General features: G+C 41.2%; 1 protein-coding gene and 1 non-coding gene across 2 annotated transcripts; both read right to left on the bottom strand.

The window, feature by feature from the left end:
* Positions 1-223: 223 nt before the first annotated feature.
* Positions 224-305, bottom strand: TRNAS-CGA (transfer RNA serine (anticodon CGA)). Its single transcript has one exon. It is a non-coding gene; the product is annotated as a tRNA-Ser (tRNA).
* A 9,997-nt stretch (positions 306-10,302) lies between these two features.
* Positions 10,303-14,750, bottom strand: LOC138674695 (transcription factor HES-7.1-B-like). Its single transcript, XM_069762511.1, has 2 exons — positions 14,571-14,750; positions 10,303-11,005 (listed from the first exon to the last, which is right to left on the bottom strand). Exons 1-2 carry the CDS (start codon positions 14,748-14,750, stop codon positions 10,616-10,618), a joined length of 570 nt encoding a protein of 189 aa, XP_069618612.1. The 3' UTR covers positions 10,303-10,615.
* Positions 14,751-18,449: the final 3,699 nt, after the last annotated feature.

Raw genomic sequence — 18,449 nt, 5'->3', positions numbered from 1 at the left:
TTTGTTATCCCGCATGACAAACGCTATAAACAAATGCCCCCAAATTTCTTTTTTGAATTTCTGTATTTTATTATTTATCCTCCCAACCTGTCACGTTTGGTATTTGTATTTCATTGCAATTTCCTTTAACTAATTTCATAAACCTCTTTTAATTAAGTTCCCTTTATTAATTATCTATGTTTAGTTCGTTAGAAAACTTTTTTTAAAAATTCTACAAAATTCACGCTGTGAACAGGATTTGAACCTGTGCGGGGAAACCCCATTGGATTTCGAGTCCAACGCCTTAACCACTCGGCCATCACAGCTTTGCATGTTCAATCTTCTCCACGCACTCATCCATGACCGGTCACCGCTTGACTTTGGAGACATCTGGTTGACCAGTACAACTGGCTTTTTTAGCCATAGATAAGTTTCGATTTTTTTTTATTTTTGTTTTTTTTTTACTTGACTGTGAATATTTTGCTGTTGGTAATTGCCACCGCTACATGGTGACAACATTTTTTTTTTAAACCCCTTTTTAATTCAGCAAAATGGTAAATTGTTTACATTTTTACTTGGTTTGGCCAAAACAAATTGAGAAAATTTAGATTTCGGCAAGTCTGAAATTTGTACATTTCAAGCTGAATTCGATTTGTTTCAAATCAATTCAATAATTTAATTATATTCCTTAATAGTGCGAGCATGCTGTCTTTATTTTTATATATTATGCTGTCCCCAAAAAATGTGGTATCCCTAGTACTGGGTATTCTAGTACTTCCTATAGGGGTCGAATAAGCAAGACTGAAGTCGTGCGCGCTCTATAAGCGCACACCAATTAATACATTTGCCACATCTTCTGAGTGGTGAGCGCTTCCGTGCGCCGTGCCAGAAAGGCTACTCCAATCGTAGGCTAGTGTAACATTTCTGGCTTACAAAATTTGATAAATTTGACGGGTGGGCGTGGTCATGCACCCGGTCGGCTCCTCCCATTTAGTTGGAGCTTATTCAAACTGGCGGGAAAAGGCCAAAATATTATGTTTGATTCTCTGTAGGGTAAAAAAAAAATTTGAAAATTTTTTGACAGTTCATGTCAGTTTTCTGGCTTTAAAGCGTTGACGAGTCGGCAGCATAGTTGCCAACAGTCCCGGATTTCACCGGACTATTGTGCTGAAAAGGGGTGTGGTGACTGTTAAACTAGCTCTAAAAGTAGGGGTGTTCCCAGGAGAGCCTGAGCTTAAGTGTCCCCTGAAATTAAATTTGACAACACACAGGCCTATGCTGCCCCCGACCCACAGTCTCGGGTAGAAGTCTTTATTACTATTATTACCTTGCCTGGTAGAAATCAAGATTTACTACCAAAATTTCCAATAATTCGACTGGTTACTATTGATCATTACTTACAACCACTGCACAAGAACTGATATCATTGACCATATAATGGTAATATCAGTTCTGCACCAGTGCTCTGCAGACCATATATGTGTGGACTGTGCGGGTTCTCACCAGTGATATTCTCACTCATTGTTGTCATTCATTTACCTTTTTCTTTTCTATTTGGCCCAGACCATCATGACTACTTCTTCCATCTATATCTCGTCCCTGCAAAATATAACGCAGATACATCTTCCGCTCAGTTTTTTAACCCCCTCTTCTCATTCCCCAACCTCTACACAAATCATATAGCATTACGAGTGTCCTAGACAGTAATAATGCCCCTATGTGCCCTATATAGTAATAGTATCCTCATGTTATTACAAGGAGATCATTGATAATAATATTTTTTCATAATAACAATGCTGCCTCCTGTGCTGTCCCTATAATGATAACGATTTCCCAGTGTGCCTCCTTATGATAATGCCCCCCCTCTGATTACGGAGGCTTCCAAGTCCACACTATCACATCCAGCCTTCACTATGGCTGGTATCTCAGCCTCAGTGCCCTCACGGGGAGCACTCTTTTTCGAGTAGCACGGCACTGCAGCCTGCTCTCTCTCTGGTGCGCTGTCCCCTCTGTCCCGCGCGCTCTGCTCTCCCACTCTTTTCTGACCACACCCCTCTCTCTTCCTCTCTGCTCCCAGCAGTCACACGGTCCCTTCTGTCCAGGGCAGAAAGTCTTCCCCCCAACAACCCAGCTGTCTGACTAACTGGTTCCAGGTAAGGAGCAATATTTTTATATTTACGTCCTGGAGCTGGAAATCTTGCTTTGTTTGGTACGTCTCCATTTCCTGCAAGTTGGCACAGCTGCTGACACTCTAGCAATACTGAAGGACTTCCAAGTGTCATCTCACCAACTGGTGAGTAACCTGCCCACATGCTGAAACTCTACACTGCATAAGCTTGCAAAGCTTTGTGAGCAGCAGAGGCCAGTTGTTGAGTATCAGCTCCAACACACCCGTCGGTATTCTTGTCAGCCTCCGCACATAACAACTGAAGACTGGGCATGGATGTTTGACATTTGTGTGGTTCCCCAAGACTTTGAGGACTCCACAAATATGGTTAGTGGCAATGACACCATAATCAGTGCAACAATCTCGCTTCTGTGCCTATGTAAATAGATGCTGCTCACAATTAAACATGAAGCTTTGCATTTGACCAAGTTGGGATGGAAGAAGACACAATACAGAGAGATTGTAGCCAGCCCAGCCTCATCTCATCTGCTCAGCGTGGATTGGGTAACAATGAAGAGATGGATGCTGAGGAGGAGGAACAGGAGCTGGTGGCTAGCTGAACAGAGTCTAGAAGCCACAAAACCTTTGCCCCGTCTCTCCTACATGGATGGGCTGAAGATGGGAATGAAGAAAAAGAGGATGAGATGGAGAGTCATCATCATGGTGGAGAGAGGGAAATGTTTGCTGTAGAGAACTTTGCACATATGGCTAACTTTGTATACCGCTACCTTTCTTGTGACACTCGCATTATATTTATCTTGGCCAAAAAAAGAATACTGGTTGTTCACCGTGCTAGATGCACACTACAAGGAGAACTTTGCTTCTCTCCTTCCTGAGGTGGAGAGGTCTTCTAAAATGGTGTTATTCCAGAAGGCCCATGTGGAAAATATGTTGGAAAAATTCACATCAGACAATGCTAGTTGCAGGGTGCAAGTTGCTCCCTGCCCAACCAAGGAGGAGAGGCCAGGGAGGCACACAGCAGAGGTAGGGTTACACTGTAATAGGCCTGGGCTAATTTCATGACAATGTCTCAACATCCAGGGCTGGACGACCAAAGCAACGTACTCCCTAATTCCTCTGCGACCTTCAACTTTTGGGTCTCAATCCTGGACACATGGTTTGAGCTGTCTCTCTATGCCTTGGCTGTTTTGTGCTGCCCTGCTGTCTGAGTGGGCTTTTAGTGCTGCCGGGGGGAGGTCATAGCAGACAGGTGATTTCGCCTGCCAACAGAAAATGCCAACAGGCTCACGCCCACTCCAAAACTACCAACAAGCATGGAAAAAAAATTCTTGATTCAATTAAGAATCCATAGAGTATTATGGCCTTTCTGTTACATTTAGGTTGTATACAGCACTCAAAAAAAGCATTGAAAAATATTTAATTAATCATTCACAGAGTATTAGGTGCTTTCTGTTACATTTTGGTGATATATAACACTCCAAAAAAGGGTAGAGAAATATTTCAGGATTCAATTAATCACTCATAAAGTATTATGTGCTCTGTGGAAAATGGAGGTGGTATATAACACTACAAAAAAGCGTTGAACATTTTTTATGGATTCAAGTAGTCATCCATAGAGTATTACATGCTTAGTCAATGACAAACATGGCAGAATCCCACGAGCATCCCTAGGGAGAGACTAGAGGAATAGCAGAGCTAGTCCAAAGCGTGACAGCGGAGGTGGAGGAGCCTGTGGTCCAACCAGGCTTCTTTCCTGGAACCACCAAGACCTGAACCAAGGCCGCAGCCTTCACTGCTGGAGTTCTTGTGGCAGATGGCACAAGGCTGGTCAGAAGAGAGAAAAAGGCGAGCCAGCACCAAGCCTGGAGAAATGCTAACGAGCCCACTAGCCTCAAGGTATTGACAGTTGTCATCCCAGGGGCCGTTATGTATAACCGGCAGCAGAGATGGGGATCCTTAGAATAGTTTGGGACCAGGGCCAGCTCCAGGTTTTTGAGGGCCCCGGGCGAAAGAGTCTCAGTGGGTTCTCCCTTTAACACATACCACGATTCATGATGCAATGATACAGCAGAGAAATATAGGTATAGTACAATGCCAGATTTCACTTCTTACATGAGTGATAGCTATTGTAAATTCTACAATACCATACAGCAGAGGAACTTTATATAAGTCAACCCCTTATATGCCAATTTTTGTGACCTACTCCCTCTTCCTCAGTTACCAGTAGGCATTTTATTGTTAGCTAAACTTGCTGCAAATAAAAAACTGCATACATTGAATGTGACAATTTTTTTATGGAAAACTTTTTAAAGTAAACATTAAAAAGTATTAACGTAGAACATTTGTAAATGTGCAAAATGTGTAGCATATAGCACAGCCCACGTAGTATGTAGCACAGCCCACGTAGTATATAACACAGCCCACGTAGCATATAGCACAGATATGTAGTATATAGCACAGCCATGTAGCATATAACACAGCCCATGTAGTATATAGCATAGCCACGTAGCAAATAACACTGCCCACATAGTATATAGCACAGACCACATAGCATATAGCACAGCCACGTAGTATATAACACAACCACGTAGTATATAACACAGCCCACGCAGTATATAACACAGCCACGTAGTATTTAGCACAGCCATGTAGTATATAGCACAACCACATATTATATAACACAGCACATGTAGTATACAGCACAGACACGAAGCATATAGCACAGCCCACGTAGTATATAACACAGCCCACATAGCATATAGCACAGCCACGTAGTATATAACAAGCAAAGTAGTATATAACAAAGCCCACATAGTATATAGCACAGCCATGTAGTATATAGCACAACCACATAGTATATAACATAGCCACGTAGTATATAACACAGCTCACGCAGTATATAGCACAGTCATGTAGTATATAGCACAACCACGTAGTATATAACACAGCCCAGGTTCGTATATAGCACAGCCATGTAGCATATAGCACAGCCCACGTAGCATATAACACAGCCCACAGGCAAGTAGTACATAGCACAGCTGAGCCCACCTAGTATATAGCACAGCCCACGTAGTATATAACAGCCACGTAGTATATAGCACTGTGGGCACCATAACCCTGTTAAAAAGAATTAAAATAAAAAAAATAGCTATATACTCACCTTCTGGCAGCCCGCGGATCTAGCCCAGGCCTTAGCAACGCTCCCGGCAGCTAGCGTTCCCAGTAATGCCTTACGAGACAATGACCTGTGATGACCTGTGCGTCATCAAGTCATTTCACAAAGCATTACTGGGAATGCTAGCTGCCGGCAGCATCGCGAGCATCGGGAAGGCTGCGGGGGCCGCCAGAAGGTGAGTATAGCATGATTTTTTATTTTTTAATTATTTTTAACATTATATCTTTTTACTATTGATGATGCATAGGCAGCATCAATAGTGAAAAGTTGGTCGCACTTGCCCGGGTGCGCCGGGTGCTGACGCCGGCCCTGTTTGGGACCCATCATAACATCAACCAGCAAACAGTAGCGATTGAACACTTGCCTTAAAGGCTGCAAGAGCTGATGGCTGGAATCAGGGTCACATTCCTCAAAATGGAGGGGCAACATTGATGGTATGCAGAGGATGTGATCCAAGAAGGCAGGGAGGATTACTGTATTACCATCCTTTTTTTTCTTTATGTGTCTAGAAGTGCCACAACTACACTTTCTTGATTTTCTTTTATGGGGCAATCCAGTTGGTGCCTTCAAGGGTGTATGGATGACCGTGCTTGTAATTTTGGGCAGGATTTGCACTCCTTTATGTCACTCTTACAACACATTTTTGGCAGTTCTTTCTTCCTTCATAAATTACACTGAAATTTCCAGTTTTTTAATGAAAATTTCAATTTTGGTTTACTTCAATTATGATTTTTTTTTTAATCCTTTTGAAATTTTTCCTTATGTACAAGTCATTATACAGGATGGAAGGTTTTGTTAACATTTTTTTTTCACTGTTAAATGCAATTTCTCGAGGGTTTGGAATATTTTATTGTCAGTCCTTAAAGTGCAGTAAAAGTCTGACCCCGTTGTACTCACCAGCGATCTAGGCGTCAGAGAGGCTTCCAGGGGTCTTCCCCATGCCTTTCTCCTTCCATTCAGCACTTTTTCCATCCATTTGAACATTTTCACTGCCCCCCAGACCTATTTGTAGGGGCTGCCGGAAAATTGCTTGGGCTTCCCATTGATTCACAATATACTAGTTACTCAAAACGAGCATCTGAACATTTTAGCGCTCGCTCATCTCTAATAATATTCCAACCTTTTCTCCGTTTTACCAAATCCTAGCTCTTCTCCTCATGGCCTGCAGGTGTCACTGTTGGATGTATTAAGACAAAGATTCGTTCTGCTGCTTTAGCTTTCATGCTGAAAATGGGATCAGACAAATAAAATGACAGAAAAAGCCTAAAGTTTGTGATTCAAGAGTTGGGTAACTCCTAAATGACTTGGGAAGTAAACTTTTTTACTAAAAAAAATATATATATTTTTACTTTGTATGAAAGCTAGTTTTTCATTGGACAAGTTCCAGTTTTCAAGGGCAAGATTTTTGGAGAAAATTGAAATTATTAATTAGCTTTTGTTAACGCTTTGGAAATAAATAAAAAAAATAATTTCTCGAATTTTATATAGTGGGTTTTTGTTTTTTTCCCCTCGTAACTATGTAGTCATAACATAAGTAACCTTCATACTGTTGGCCAGCACAACAAAAAACGTTTTAAAAGATCTTTGCTCTTTTCCATTATCTTTCCACTGGTCACAATATATTTTTTTATTTTTTGAATGATAAACAACTTTTTTTTAAAAATAATTATTTTATGTATTTTTGGAGAAAGAATTGTTTGTTTTTTAAAATAAAGCTGAACTAAACCTTTCTTTGCAACTTTGTTTTTATAATTGCACATTGCAGAACAAGAACGAGATGAGTGAATATTTTCAAATTCAAATTTTCCGACTGTTAAGTAAATTTACATGGGTTTCAATACTGGAAAGCTTGTAATTGCTGGCAAAACACTTGTGGTAAAGAAGACCCCGCTGACTATAAGAGCTTACACTCTACAGGAGAGAGAGGACCCCACTGATCATAAGAGCTTACACTCTACAGGAGAGAGAGGACCCCACTGACCATAAGAGCTTACACTCTGCAGGAGAGAGAGGACCTCACTGACCATAAGAACTTACACTCGACAGGAGAGAGAGGACCCCACTGACTACAGCTTACACTCTACAGGAGAGAGAGGACCCCACTGACCATAAGAGCTTACACTCTACAGGAGAGAGAGGACCCCACTGACCATAAGAGCTTACACTCGACAGGAGAGAGAGGACCCAACTGACCATAAGAGCTTACACTCTACAGGAGAGAGAGGACCTCACTGACTACAGCTTACACTCTACAGGAGAGAGAGGACCCCACTGACCATAAGAGCTTACACTCTACAGGAGAGAGAGGACCCCACTGACCATAAGAGCTTACACCCTACAGGAGAGAGAGGACTCCACTGACCATAAGAGCTTACACTCGACAGGAGAGAGAGGACCCAACTGACCATAAGAGCTTACACTCTACAGGAGAGAGAGGACCCCACTGACTACAGCTTACACTCTACAGGAGAGAGAGGACCCCACTGACCATAAGAGTTTACACTCTACAGGAGAGAGAGGACCCCACTGACCATAAGAGCTTACACTCTACAGGAGAGAGAGGACCCCACTGACCATAAGAGCTTACACCCTACAGGAGAGAGAGGACTCCACTGACCATAAGAGCTTACACTCGACAGGAGAGAGAGGACCCCACTGACCATAAGAGCTTACACCCTACAGGAGAGAGAGGACTCCACTGACCATAAGAGCTTACACTCGACAGGAGAGAGAGGACCCAACTGACCATAAGAGCTTACACTCTACAGGAGAGAGAGGACCCCACTGACCATAAGAGCTTACACTCTACAGGAGAGAGAGGACCTCACTGACCATAAGAGCTTACACTCTACAGGAGAGAGAGGACCCCACTGACCATAAGAGCTAACACTCTACAGGAGAGATAGGACCCCACTGACCATAAGTGCTTACACTCTGCAGGAGAGAGAGAGGACCCCACTGACCATAAGAGCTTACACTCTACAGGAGAGAGAGGACCCCACTGACCATAAGAGCTTACACTCTACAGGAGAGAGAGAGGACCCCACTGACCATAAGAGCTTACACTCTACAGGAGAGAGAGAGGACCCCACTGACCATAAGAGCTTACACTCTACAGGAGAGAGAGAGAGGACCCCACTGACCATAAGATCTTACACTCTACAGGAGAGAGAGGACCCCACTGACCATAAGAGCTTACACTCTACAGGAGAGAGAGAGGACCCCACTGACCATAAGAGCTTACACTCTACAGGAGAGAGAGAGGACCCCACTGACCATAAGAGCTTACACTCTACAGGAGAGAGAGACTTACCCAGTGACTGTGCTGTACATACTGAGCTGCACCGTACAAGGTGTGATAATGAGCTAGATGTTGTAGCTGCAGAGCATTATGATAAAGTCCACGTGGCAACGTAAAACGATGAGCGCCTGCAGCTTGATGCTTCAGTAATGTGGGAAATGATGCTGGGTATGTTTTTTTTTTTTTTTTGAGAACCACAAATCACATCTCAAAATGTTGGAATTCATGTGAAACAGTGAATTTCAGAAAATTCAACTTGAACTCAATCCTAATCGAATTAGTCTTCTTATCTCTTCCCACTTTGCTTTATCTTCCACTATAAACCATTCATTTCAACCAGTAAAGGCCCCAAAAAACATAATCTAAAATTGGTGGAACTTGCCAATAATGATGGAAACGGTTTGCACTCTAATCTGTAAGATGCCCTTTGACTTTCCCTTAACAGATGATTTTGGGGGAGAAAATTCACCTGCTTTTTGGATTTTCAACAACCAGTCCTTTAATTCCCCTGAAGCCATTGGCAGAAAATTTTGGACGATTTAGAGGAATCTGAAGAACACAGAGAATCTGACGAAATAAGAATAGCTTGAATAACACACAGCAGTCTGAAGATGCAGAGGAGTCTGAATGACACAGAGGAGTCTGGGGGACATAGAGGGGTCTGGAAGACACAGAGGGGTCTGGAGGACGTAGAGGAGTCTAGAGGACATAGAGGAGTCTGAAGGACACAAAGGAGTTTTGAGGAGCTCTAGACTGCTTTGTGTCCTTCAGACTCCTCTGTGTCCTTTAGTAGAGGACAAAGAGGAGTCTGAAGGACACATGGAGTCTGGAGGATACAGAGGAGTCTGGAAGACACAGAGAAGTCTGGAGGACACAGAGGATTCTGGCAATTCTCTCATAGAAAACAAAGGAGCTCTTAACCTGTATGCTGGGGAATCACCTAAACAGTTGTTCGCCTGACAACTATTGTTTATAGGGAGTTTGTGACCCTCAACAATCATGCGGTGAGGACAAAGTTGTAACTCTGTAACCTCACTGCAAAGTCTGTAGCAGGGCCACCACATACTATGTACCATTACTCATTCTTTATAATTCTTAAGTTGCTCACATTGGCCTGTATTCTCCCTTAGGCTATTGGCTACGCTAAGTAAGGGTTTTAAGCTATGTCACTGAACAGGATCAGTAGACCCAAAGCTCCCTCATGGAAGTTCTCCCAACAATCAATTCAAATCATGACTCCATAAGTAATATAATTAGCTTTTTTGTTAGACATTCTACATATCTCGATTACACAACGTGAAGAGACTATCATAGAACCTTTGCATTTTGTCAAAACTTGATGTGGACAACAAGCAATGACTTTGTGACCCTCACCCGGGTCTATCTATAGTACACACTATGAGAGCCAGGTTCTTATGTCTATAGAAATTGTGCGTTACAGTAAGCACAAGACCTTCAATCATTGGAAGCAGTTCTATTCAAAATCAAACCCTTCTTCGTGTTCTTCATGACTTCAGAAAATGCCTTGTTCTTATTCCTATCACGATGGTTGCTCAAACTGAGATAAGTGTGATACCTGCCCTTATTGTTAGGCATAGTGGGTACAGGTTAATCTCTTCTTGCATTAGATAGGAATATTTGATACATGATGGACATAATAACCCTGGGTAGAAATATTTGTGTTGGAGGCAATATTAGACCTTATAATTTAGACCTCATTTTCAGGTTCTTCTGACATCTTTTCACTGATCTTAGTAACAAGTACTTTTGCTCAAAAATAAATTCAAAATCTATAATGAAATAGTCATGATGAGCATAGTCAGCATAAACAGTCTCAATAACATCTCAGTCAGAAGTGTCACTCATGCTCCAAGGCAAAATATTGTAACATGGCCCTCGCCAAACATGCACCATTTTTGATACTGGTTTCTTACATGGCCTTCAGACCTCCTTATGCATTAAGGCTCAAGTGCAACCACAACAGTCTTTAGCTTCAGTCCCTCGGAAAAATGTAATGTATAAAGAAATTTACCTACAGCCACGGTCTCCACGACCTACACATTTGGTCAGAATGGCAGTCACTTTGGTTATCAACATTATTTACAGCAAATGTGTAGCTATGATGATTAAGCCATTTAGATGTTTCAGGAGAAGTGGGGTACAATGGTCTACGGAGACAATGAGAATAGAGGTGTACTCCAGAAGACAACTGTTTGAAAAATAATTCCTTGCTTGAAGGAGACAACTGTTGATTTTGGGTGATGAAGTTCACAGCGGTTTCAAGACATTTATGAAAGCCAGATCGGAAATCTATGGATTGAAGAACTTCACGGGAACTCTTGACAGATATCATTCTCGACTGAAGAAATTCAACTGTATATTCCAGAATCTCTGCTTTCTCCATCTTTGGATTCTTTAGCATCTTCTACAGTAAAGTGAAAGCAATAAATTATTTCTCATATATTCGTGATCTCAATGTGTTAAAATACATTTTTGTAACTTTTCAAGCAAGTAATAAACTGAAATATTCTGTGGGCTAAATAAACATCATGCTTGTATCACTTATTGGAGAAGCTACCATTTTAGGTCAGTATTTGACCCTTTAACAAGCTTTGCATTAGCAAAAATAGCCAAGCCAGATGACCATTTGTAGACACCTGTTTTGGGGTGCCAACCCCCAATCACTGTAGGACAAGGTTTAGCTGGCAGAATGAGATACCTTTCAGCTTTGAGGGTGGCACTGTCCTCTCACTAAGTAGGTCAGTCAAGCAAGGAGACCAACGTGCCATGGGAAAGTACATCTCATTTGCCAACCCTACCTTGTCCTATAATAATTAGATGTAATCTCCCCTTGAATGCTCTGCAGATGGCATGAACCTGGTATAATGGTTGTTAAAGGGTCAAACATTGATTTATGTGATAGCTACCTACAATTTGTAGCAGGGTATTTTTTTTCCTATGGAGAATTATCAATGGGACTGCATACTAGACTGGTAACCTTAACGAGAATCAATATCCCTCTGCCCTTCCCAATCCCTAAACTATAAGGCATATTTTTTTATTCAATAGATTTCCTTAAAGTGGCCATTCCCATTATGTTAATATTGACAGATATCGGAGTAAAAAGGATCAGGCTATTGGATGTCAACATGTCCAATCCTTTTTTTTTTCTTCTCCTGTGGTATGCAGTTTCGGGAAGCATATTATTTCTCTTCTACAATTAATCATTAGATATGGGTAAAAAAAATTTGTTAAGAATTTTTTTTTTTAAATCGAATTCGGCAGAATACATTTTTTTTACAATTCAATCAGTTCTACCATTTTTCTGCGTTCTTTTTACAGCCAAAAAAGAGATAACAAAAATAAAAAATGGCAAATTATGAAAAATAAAATAACGAATTGAAATAAGTTTGATTGACAGAATTAGAATGATTTGGTCAAATTCAGCTGGAAAATTCGATTTGCATCAAATGTGTCGTGCCACGCCAGAGAGGCAACGGGAGATTAGGGAGGTTAATAAGTGGCTCAAGAATTGGTGTAGGAAGGAGGGGTTTGGGTTCCTGCAGAACTGGGCCGACTTCTCAGTGGGCTACAGGCTCTACGCTAGGGACGGGCTGCACCTCAATGGGGAGGGTGCAGCTGTGCTAGGGGAGAAAATGGCTAGAAGGTTGGAGGAGTGTTTAAACTAGGAATTGGGGAGGAGGGTATTCATTTTATAGGAGGGGAAGATAGTGCAGACATAGACCTGGGCACAAATAAGGAAGTTGGGGGTGGCGGTGGCATGGGGGGTGGGGTTAGATCAATTAATAATTTAAGAAAGAATAGAGGTGCAGAGAGATACATAAAGTGCATGTATACTAATGCCAGAAGCCTCGCCAACAAAATGGACAAATTAATTATTTTTAATCTTTAAAGACTCCATAATAACAGGGTCTGTACCACAGGACTGGCGTATAGCAAATGTGGTGCCAATATTCAAAATGGGACAAAAACTGAACTCGGAAATTATCGGCCAGTAAGCTTAACCTCTACTGTGGGTAAAATCCTGGAGGGCATTCTAAGGGATGATATACTGGAGTATCTGAAGAGGAATAACCTAATGACCCAGTATCAGCATGGGTTTACTAGGGACCGTTCATGTCAGACTAATTTGATCAGTTTCTATGAGGAGGTAAGTTCCGGACTGGACCAAGGGAACCCAGTGGATGTAGTGTATATGGAATTTTCAAAAGCTTTTGATACGGTGCCACACAAAAGGTTGATACATAAAATGAGAATAATGGGGATAGGGGAAAATATGTGCAAGTGGGTTGAGAGCTGGCTCAAGGATAGGAAACAAAGGGTGGTTATTAATGGAGCACACTCGGACTGGGTAGCAGTTAGCAGTGGGGTACCACAGGGGTCAGTATTGGGCCCTCTTCTTTTTAACATATTTATTAATGACCTTGTAGGAGCATAGAGAGCAGAATTTCAATATTTGCAGATGACACTAAACTCTGCAGAGTAATCAATACAGAGGAGGACAATTTTATATTACAGGATGATTTATGTAAACTAGAAGCTTAGGCTGATAAATGGCAAATGAGCTTTAATGGGGATAAATGTAAGGTCATGCACTTGGGTAGAAGTAATAAGATGTATAACTATGCGCTTAATTCTAAAACTCTGGGCAAAACCGTCAATGAAAAAGACCTGGGTGTATGGGTGGATGACAAACTCATATTCAGGGGCCAGTGTCAGGCAGCTGCTACAAAGGCAAATAAAATAATGGGATGCATTAAAAGAGGCATAGATGCTCATGAGGAGAACATAATTTTACCTCTATACAAGTCACTAGTGCGACCACACTTAGAATACTGTGCACAGTTCTGGTCTCCGGTGTATAAGAAAGACATAGCTGAACTAGAGCGGGTGCAGAGAAGAGCGACCAAGGTTATTAGAGGACTGGGGGGTCTGCAATACCAAGATAGGTTATTACACTTGGGGCTATTTAGTTTGGAAAAACGAAGACTAAGGAGTGATCTTATGTTAATGTATAAATATATGAGGGGACAGTACAAAGACCTTTCTGATGATCTTTTTAATCATAGACCTGAGACAGGGACAAGGGGGCATCCTCTACGTCTGGAGGAAAAAAGGTTTAAGCATAATAACAGATGCGGATTCTTTAGGCTATGTGCACACGTTCAGGATTTCTTGCAGAAATTTCCTGAGGAAAACCTGAAATTTTCTGCAAGAAATCTGCATGCTTTTTTTCTTTTTTTGTGTGTGTTTTTTGCATGTTTTTATCGCGTTTTTGGTGCGTTTTTTTTTGTGGATTTTTTGGGACATTTCCCAATGGCATTATATAGTGGGAAATCCGGAAAAAATCCACAAAATGAATGAACATGCTGTGCTTTTTACCACGATGCATTTTTTTAGCGGAAAAAAACGCATCATGTGCACAAAAATTGCGGAATTCATTCTAAATGATGGGTTGCATAATGTATGCTGTTTTTTTGCGGTTTTATAGTGTTTTTATAGCGAAAAAATGCAAAAAAATCTGCAACGTGTGCACACAGCCTAACTGTAAGACCACTGGACAAGTGAGAGGCACGGAGGGTATAATTTTTTTTAATTTTCTGACACCGGGGTCTAAAGAGAACTCAGACTGTAATAAACTTATTTTACTGGACACTCTGGCACATTCAATCCTCGTCAAATAACATAAACGGAAGTCAAATTTCGTGCCAAATTCAAGCAAATGTGCCAAATTAGAATTTTGGCAAATTTGCTCATTTCCATTGATAATACCTAATCCGTGGATGGAGCCCAATGAGCTTATGTATGGGGTCGTTATGGTGCTTAAGAGCCCACCAGACAGTAATCGTACAGCTCTACATGTATATCATGAACTCATCATATAAAACGCAGATCTGTATCTGCCACAGGTTGACGAGTACCACAACTTATATGTGAGACGGCCATTTTGTTTTCTCCGACCTTACCTCATTTTTCATGGCGTCAGATAAGAGAAGTCTCAGTTTCTCCAAACAGCTGTTAATTCTCTCTCGTCTTCGTCGCTCTACCATTGGTTTCAAGAGCTGCCGAGGATGAAAATATATTACTGTAAACCTGTTCTCCAACCGGCCCGGACCATAATTAGCCCAAGTGTGACCATAAGACATTACATTGGAAAATCTAATGAGTGTCTTCTGGAAGGTTTTAGAGCTATCAGTTTTACGTTTTTTTCAAGATCTCTGATTGCTGTAAGTGAATAAGAACTTACAGAGATAGATTTACATTCAGAGGCTGAAAACTTACGAAAACTAATATGATTGTAGCAAACCCTCAGCTATGATAGGAATTAGGTTGGTTTGATAGCTTTACCTTTCTTCTAGTCCCTGGTGGAGACTTCTTCTCGCCTCTCATGGTCCAGACATACAATGTGTCCTTATCTTGCAGAAAGGTAGAATTTTAATGCCTGGAGCCACACAGACTATTTATATGGACTGGCTCCACCTGAGTATTGTATGCCCTTTACAATCAGATGGCCAATTGGTAATTACCCTCCCTGACAAGTCACAGGAGGACAGCCTGGCCAGTAATCCCATTTACTCACTCTCCGGTCCACAGCTCATTGACTTTCCCTGGAGAAATTACCAAGTCTAAAGAACCTTTTACACAGAGAGATAAGTAGTTTGTAATTTTTGGCCAAAGTAATGGTGATCAGGGCTGGTGGAGAGGAACAGCTCAGACTGGACCTGTGTGTGTAGAGGAGGTCTGCCGAGCCTTTGTATGCACTCTCAGTATAGGGACCTGGCGCTGCCGGTGGTCAGATGTTTCCTCATCGTTACAATGATAATTCAACTATTGTCGGGATTTCTGACAAAAAGCGAAACTTTGCTCAGGTTCATTACTCCCTCTAATGTGAAGGGAATGGACTAAAAGGAGGAGACAAGGGGAAATCCAAAATATGTGCAACTGGAGATGCTGATGTAATAGTCTTATCTATTATCTATCTATCATCTATCTATCATCTATCATCATCTATCATCTATCTATCATCTATCATCTATCTATCTATCTATCTATCTATCTATCTATCTATCTATTATCTATCTATCATCTATCTATCATCTATCATCTATCTATTATCTATCTATTATCTATCTATCATCTATCATCATCTATCTATCATCTATCATCTATCATCATCTATCTATCATCTGTCATCTATCTACCATCTATCTATCATCTATCTATCTATCTATCATCTATCTATCTATCTATCTATCATCTATCTATCATCTATCTATCATCTATCTATCATCTATCTATCATCTATGTATAATCATCTATTAATCTATTATCTATCTTTTATCTAGCATCTATCCATCTATTGTCTATCTATTATCTATGTATATATCATCTATTTATATATTATCTATTATCTCTCTATGTAGCTATAATCTACCTATCTATTATCTATTTTTATCTATCATCTATTACCTATCTATCTATAATCTATCTGCCTATTACCTATGTATTATCTACAGTATCTATGTGTTATCAGTCTAACTATTTATTATCTATCTATCATCTGTTATCTAGTATCTATCTACAGAATCTATCTATCCTCTATCTACAGTTGTGGCTAAAAGTATTGACACCCCTGCAATTCTGTCAGATAATACTCAGTTTCTTCCTGAAAATGATTGCAAACACAAATTATTTGGTATTATTATCTTCATTTAATTTGTCTTAAATGAAAAAACACAAAAAGAATTGTCCTAAAGCCAAATTGGATATAATTCCACACCAAACATAAAAAAGGGGGTGGACAAAAGTATTGGCACTGTTCAAAAAATCATGTGATGCTTCTCTAATTTGTGTAACTAACAGCACCTGTAACTTACCTGTGGCACCTAACAGGTGTTGGCAATAACTAAATCACACTTGCAGCCAGTTGACATGGATTAAAGTTGACTCAACCTCTGTCCTGTGTCCTTGTGTGTACCACATTGAGCATGGAGAAAAGAAAGGAGACCAAAGAACTGTCCGAGGACTTGAGAAACCAAATTGTGAGGAAGCATGAGCAATCTCAAGGCTACAAGTTCATCTCCAAAGACCTGAATGTTCCTGTGTCTACCGTGCGCAGTGTCATCAAGAAGTTTAAAGCCCATGGCACTGTGGCTAACCTCTCTAGATGTGGACGGAAAAGAAAAATTGACAGGAGATTTCAACGCAAGATTGTGCGGATGTTGGACAAAGAACCCCAACTAACATCCAAACAAGTTCAAGCTGCCCTGCAGTTCGAGGGTACAACAGTGTCAACCCGTACTATCCATCAGCGTCTGAATGAAAAGGGACTGTATGGTAGGAGACCCAGGAAGACCCCACTTCTTACCCCGAAACATAAAAATGCCAGGCTGGAGTTTGCCAAAACTTACCTGAGAAAGCCTAAAATGTTTTGGAAGTATGTTCTCTGGTCAGATGAGACAAAAGTAGAGCTTTTGGGCAAAGGCATCAACATAGAGTTTACAGGAGAAAAAAAGAGGCATTCAAAGAAAAGAACACGGTCCCTACAGTCAAACATGGCGGAGGTTCCCTGATGTTTTGGGGTTGCTTTGCTGCCTCTGGCACTGGACTGCTTGACCGTGTGCATCGCATTATGAAGTCTGAAGACTACCATCAAATTTTGCAGCATAATGTAGGGCCCAGTGTATGAAAGCTGGGTCTCCCTCAGAGGTCATGGGTCTTCCAGCAGGACAATGACCCAAAACACACTTCAAAAAGCACTAGAAAATGGTTTGAGAGAAAGCACTGGAGACTTCTAAAGTGGCCAGCAATGAGTCCAAACCTGAATCCCATAGAACACCTGTGGAGAGATCTCAAAATGGCAGTTTGGAGAAGGCACCCTTCAAATATCAGGGACCTGGAGCAGTTTGCCAAAGAAGAATGGTCTAAAATTCCAGCAGAGCATTGTAAGAAACTCATTGATGGTTACCGGAAGCGGTTGGTCGCAGTTATTTTGGCTAAAGGTTGTGCAACCAAGTATTAGGCTGAGGGTGCCAATACTTTTGTCTGGCCCATTTTTGGAGTTTTGTGTGAAATGATCAATGTTTTGCTTTTTGCTTCATTCTCTTTTGTGTTTTTTCATTTAAGTCAAATTAAATGAAGATAATAATACCAAATAATTTGCAATTGCAATCACCGCTGTGCTTTTTACCTGCGGATTTTTCAAAAATAGTGCGGAAAAATCTCACATGAATCCGCAACGTGGGCACATAGCCTTAGGGTTAGGGTTGGAATTAGGGCTAGGGTTGGAAATAGGGTTAAGATTAGGCTTGTGGTTAGGGTTATGGTTAGGGTTAGGGGTGTGCTGGGGTTAGGGTTGTGGTTAGGGGTGTGTTGGGGTTAGGGTTTGGATTAGGGTTAGGGTTGGGATTAGGGTTAGGGGTGTGTTGGGGTTAGGGCTGTGGTTAGGGGTGTGTTGGGGTTAGGGTTGTGATTAGGGTTATGGCTAGAGTTGGGATTAGGGTTAGGGGTGTGTTGGGGTTAGTGTTGGAGTTAGAATTGAGGGGTTTCCACTGTTTAGGCACATCAGGGGTCTCCAAACGCAACATGGCGCCACCATTGATTCCAGCCAATCTTGCGTTCAAAAAGTCAAATGGTGCTCCCTCCCTTCTGAGCCCCGACGTGCGCAAAAACAGTGGTTTACCCCCACATATGGGGTACCAGCATACTCGGGACAAACTGGGCAACAACTATTGGGGTCCAATTTCTCCTGCTACCCTTGTGAAAATAAAAAACTGCTTGCTAAAACATCATTTTTGAGGAAAGAAAATTATTTTTTTAATTTTCACGGCTCTGCGTTATAAACT

The sequence above is a fragment of the Ranitomeya imitator genome, chromosome 4 (genome assembly GCF_032444005.1).
Source record: "Ranitomeya imitator isolate aRanImi1 chromosome 4, aRanImi1.pri, whole genome shotgun sequence".
NCBI lineage: Eukaryota > Metazoa > Chordata > Amphibia > Anura > Dendrobatidae > Ranitomeya > Ranitomeya imitator.
The sequence above is the reverse complement of the archived record's forward strand: the minus strand, read 5'-3'. Positions and strand labels throughout refer to the sequence as shown.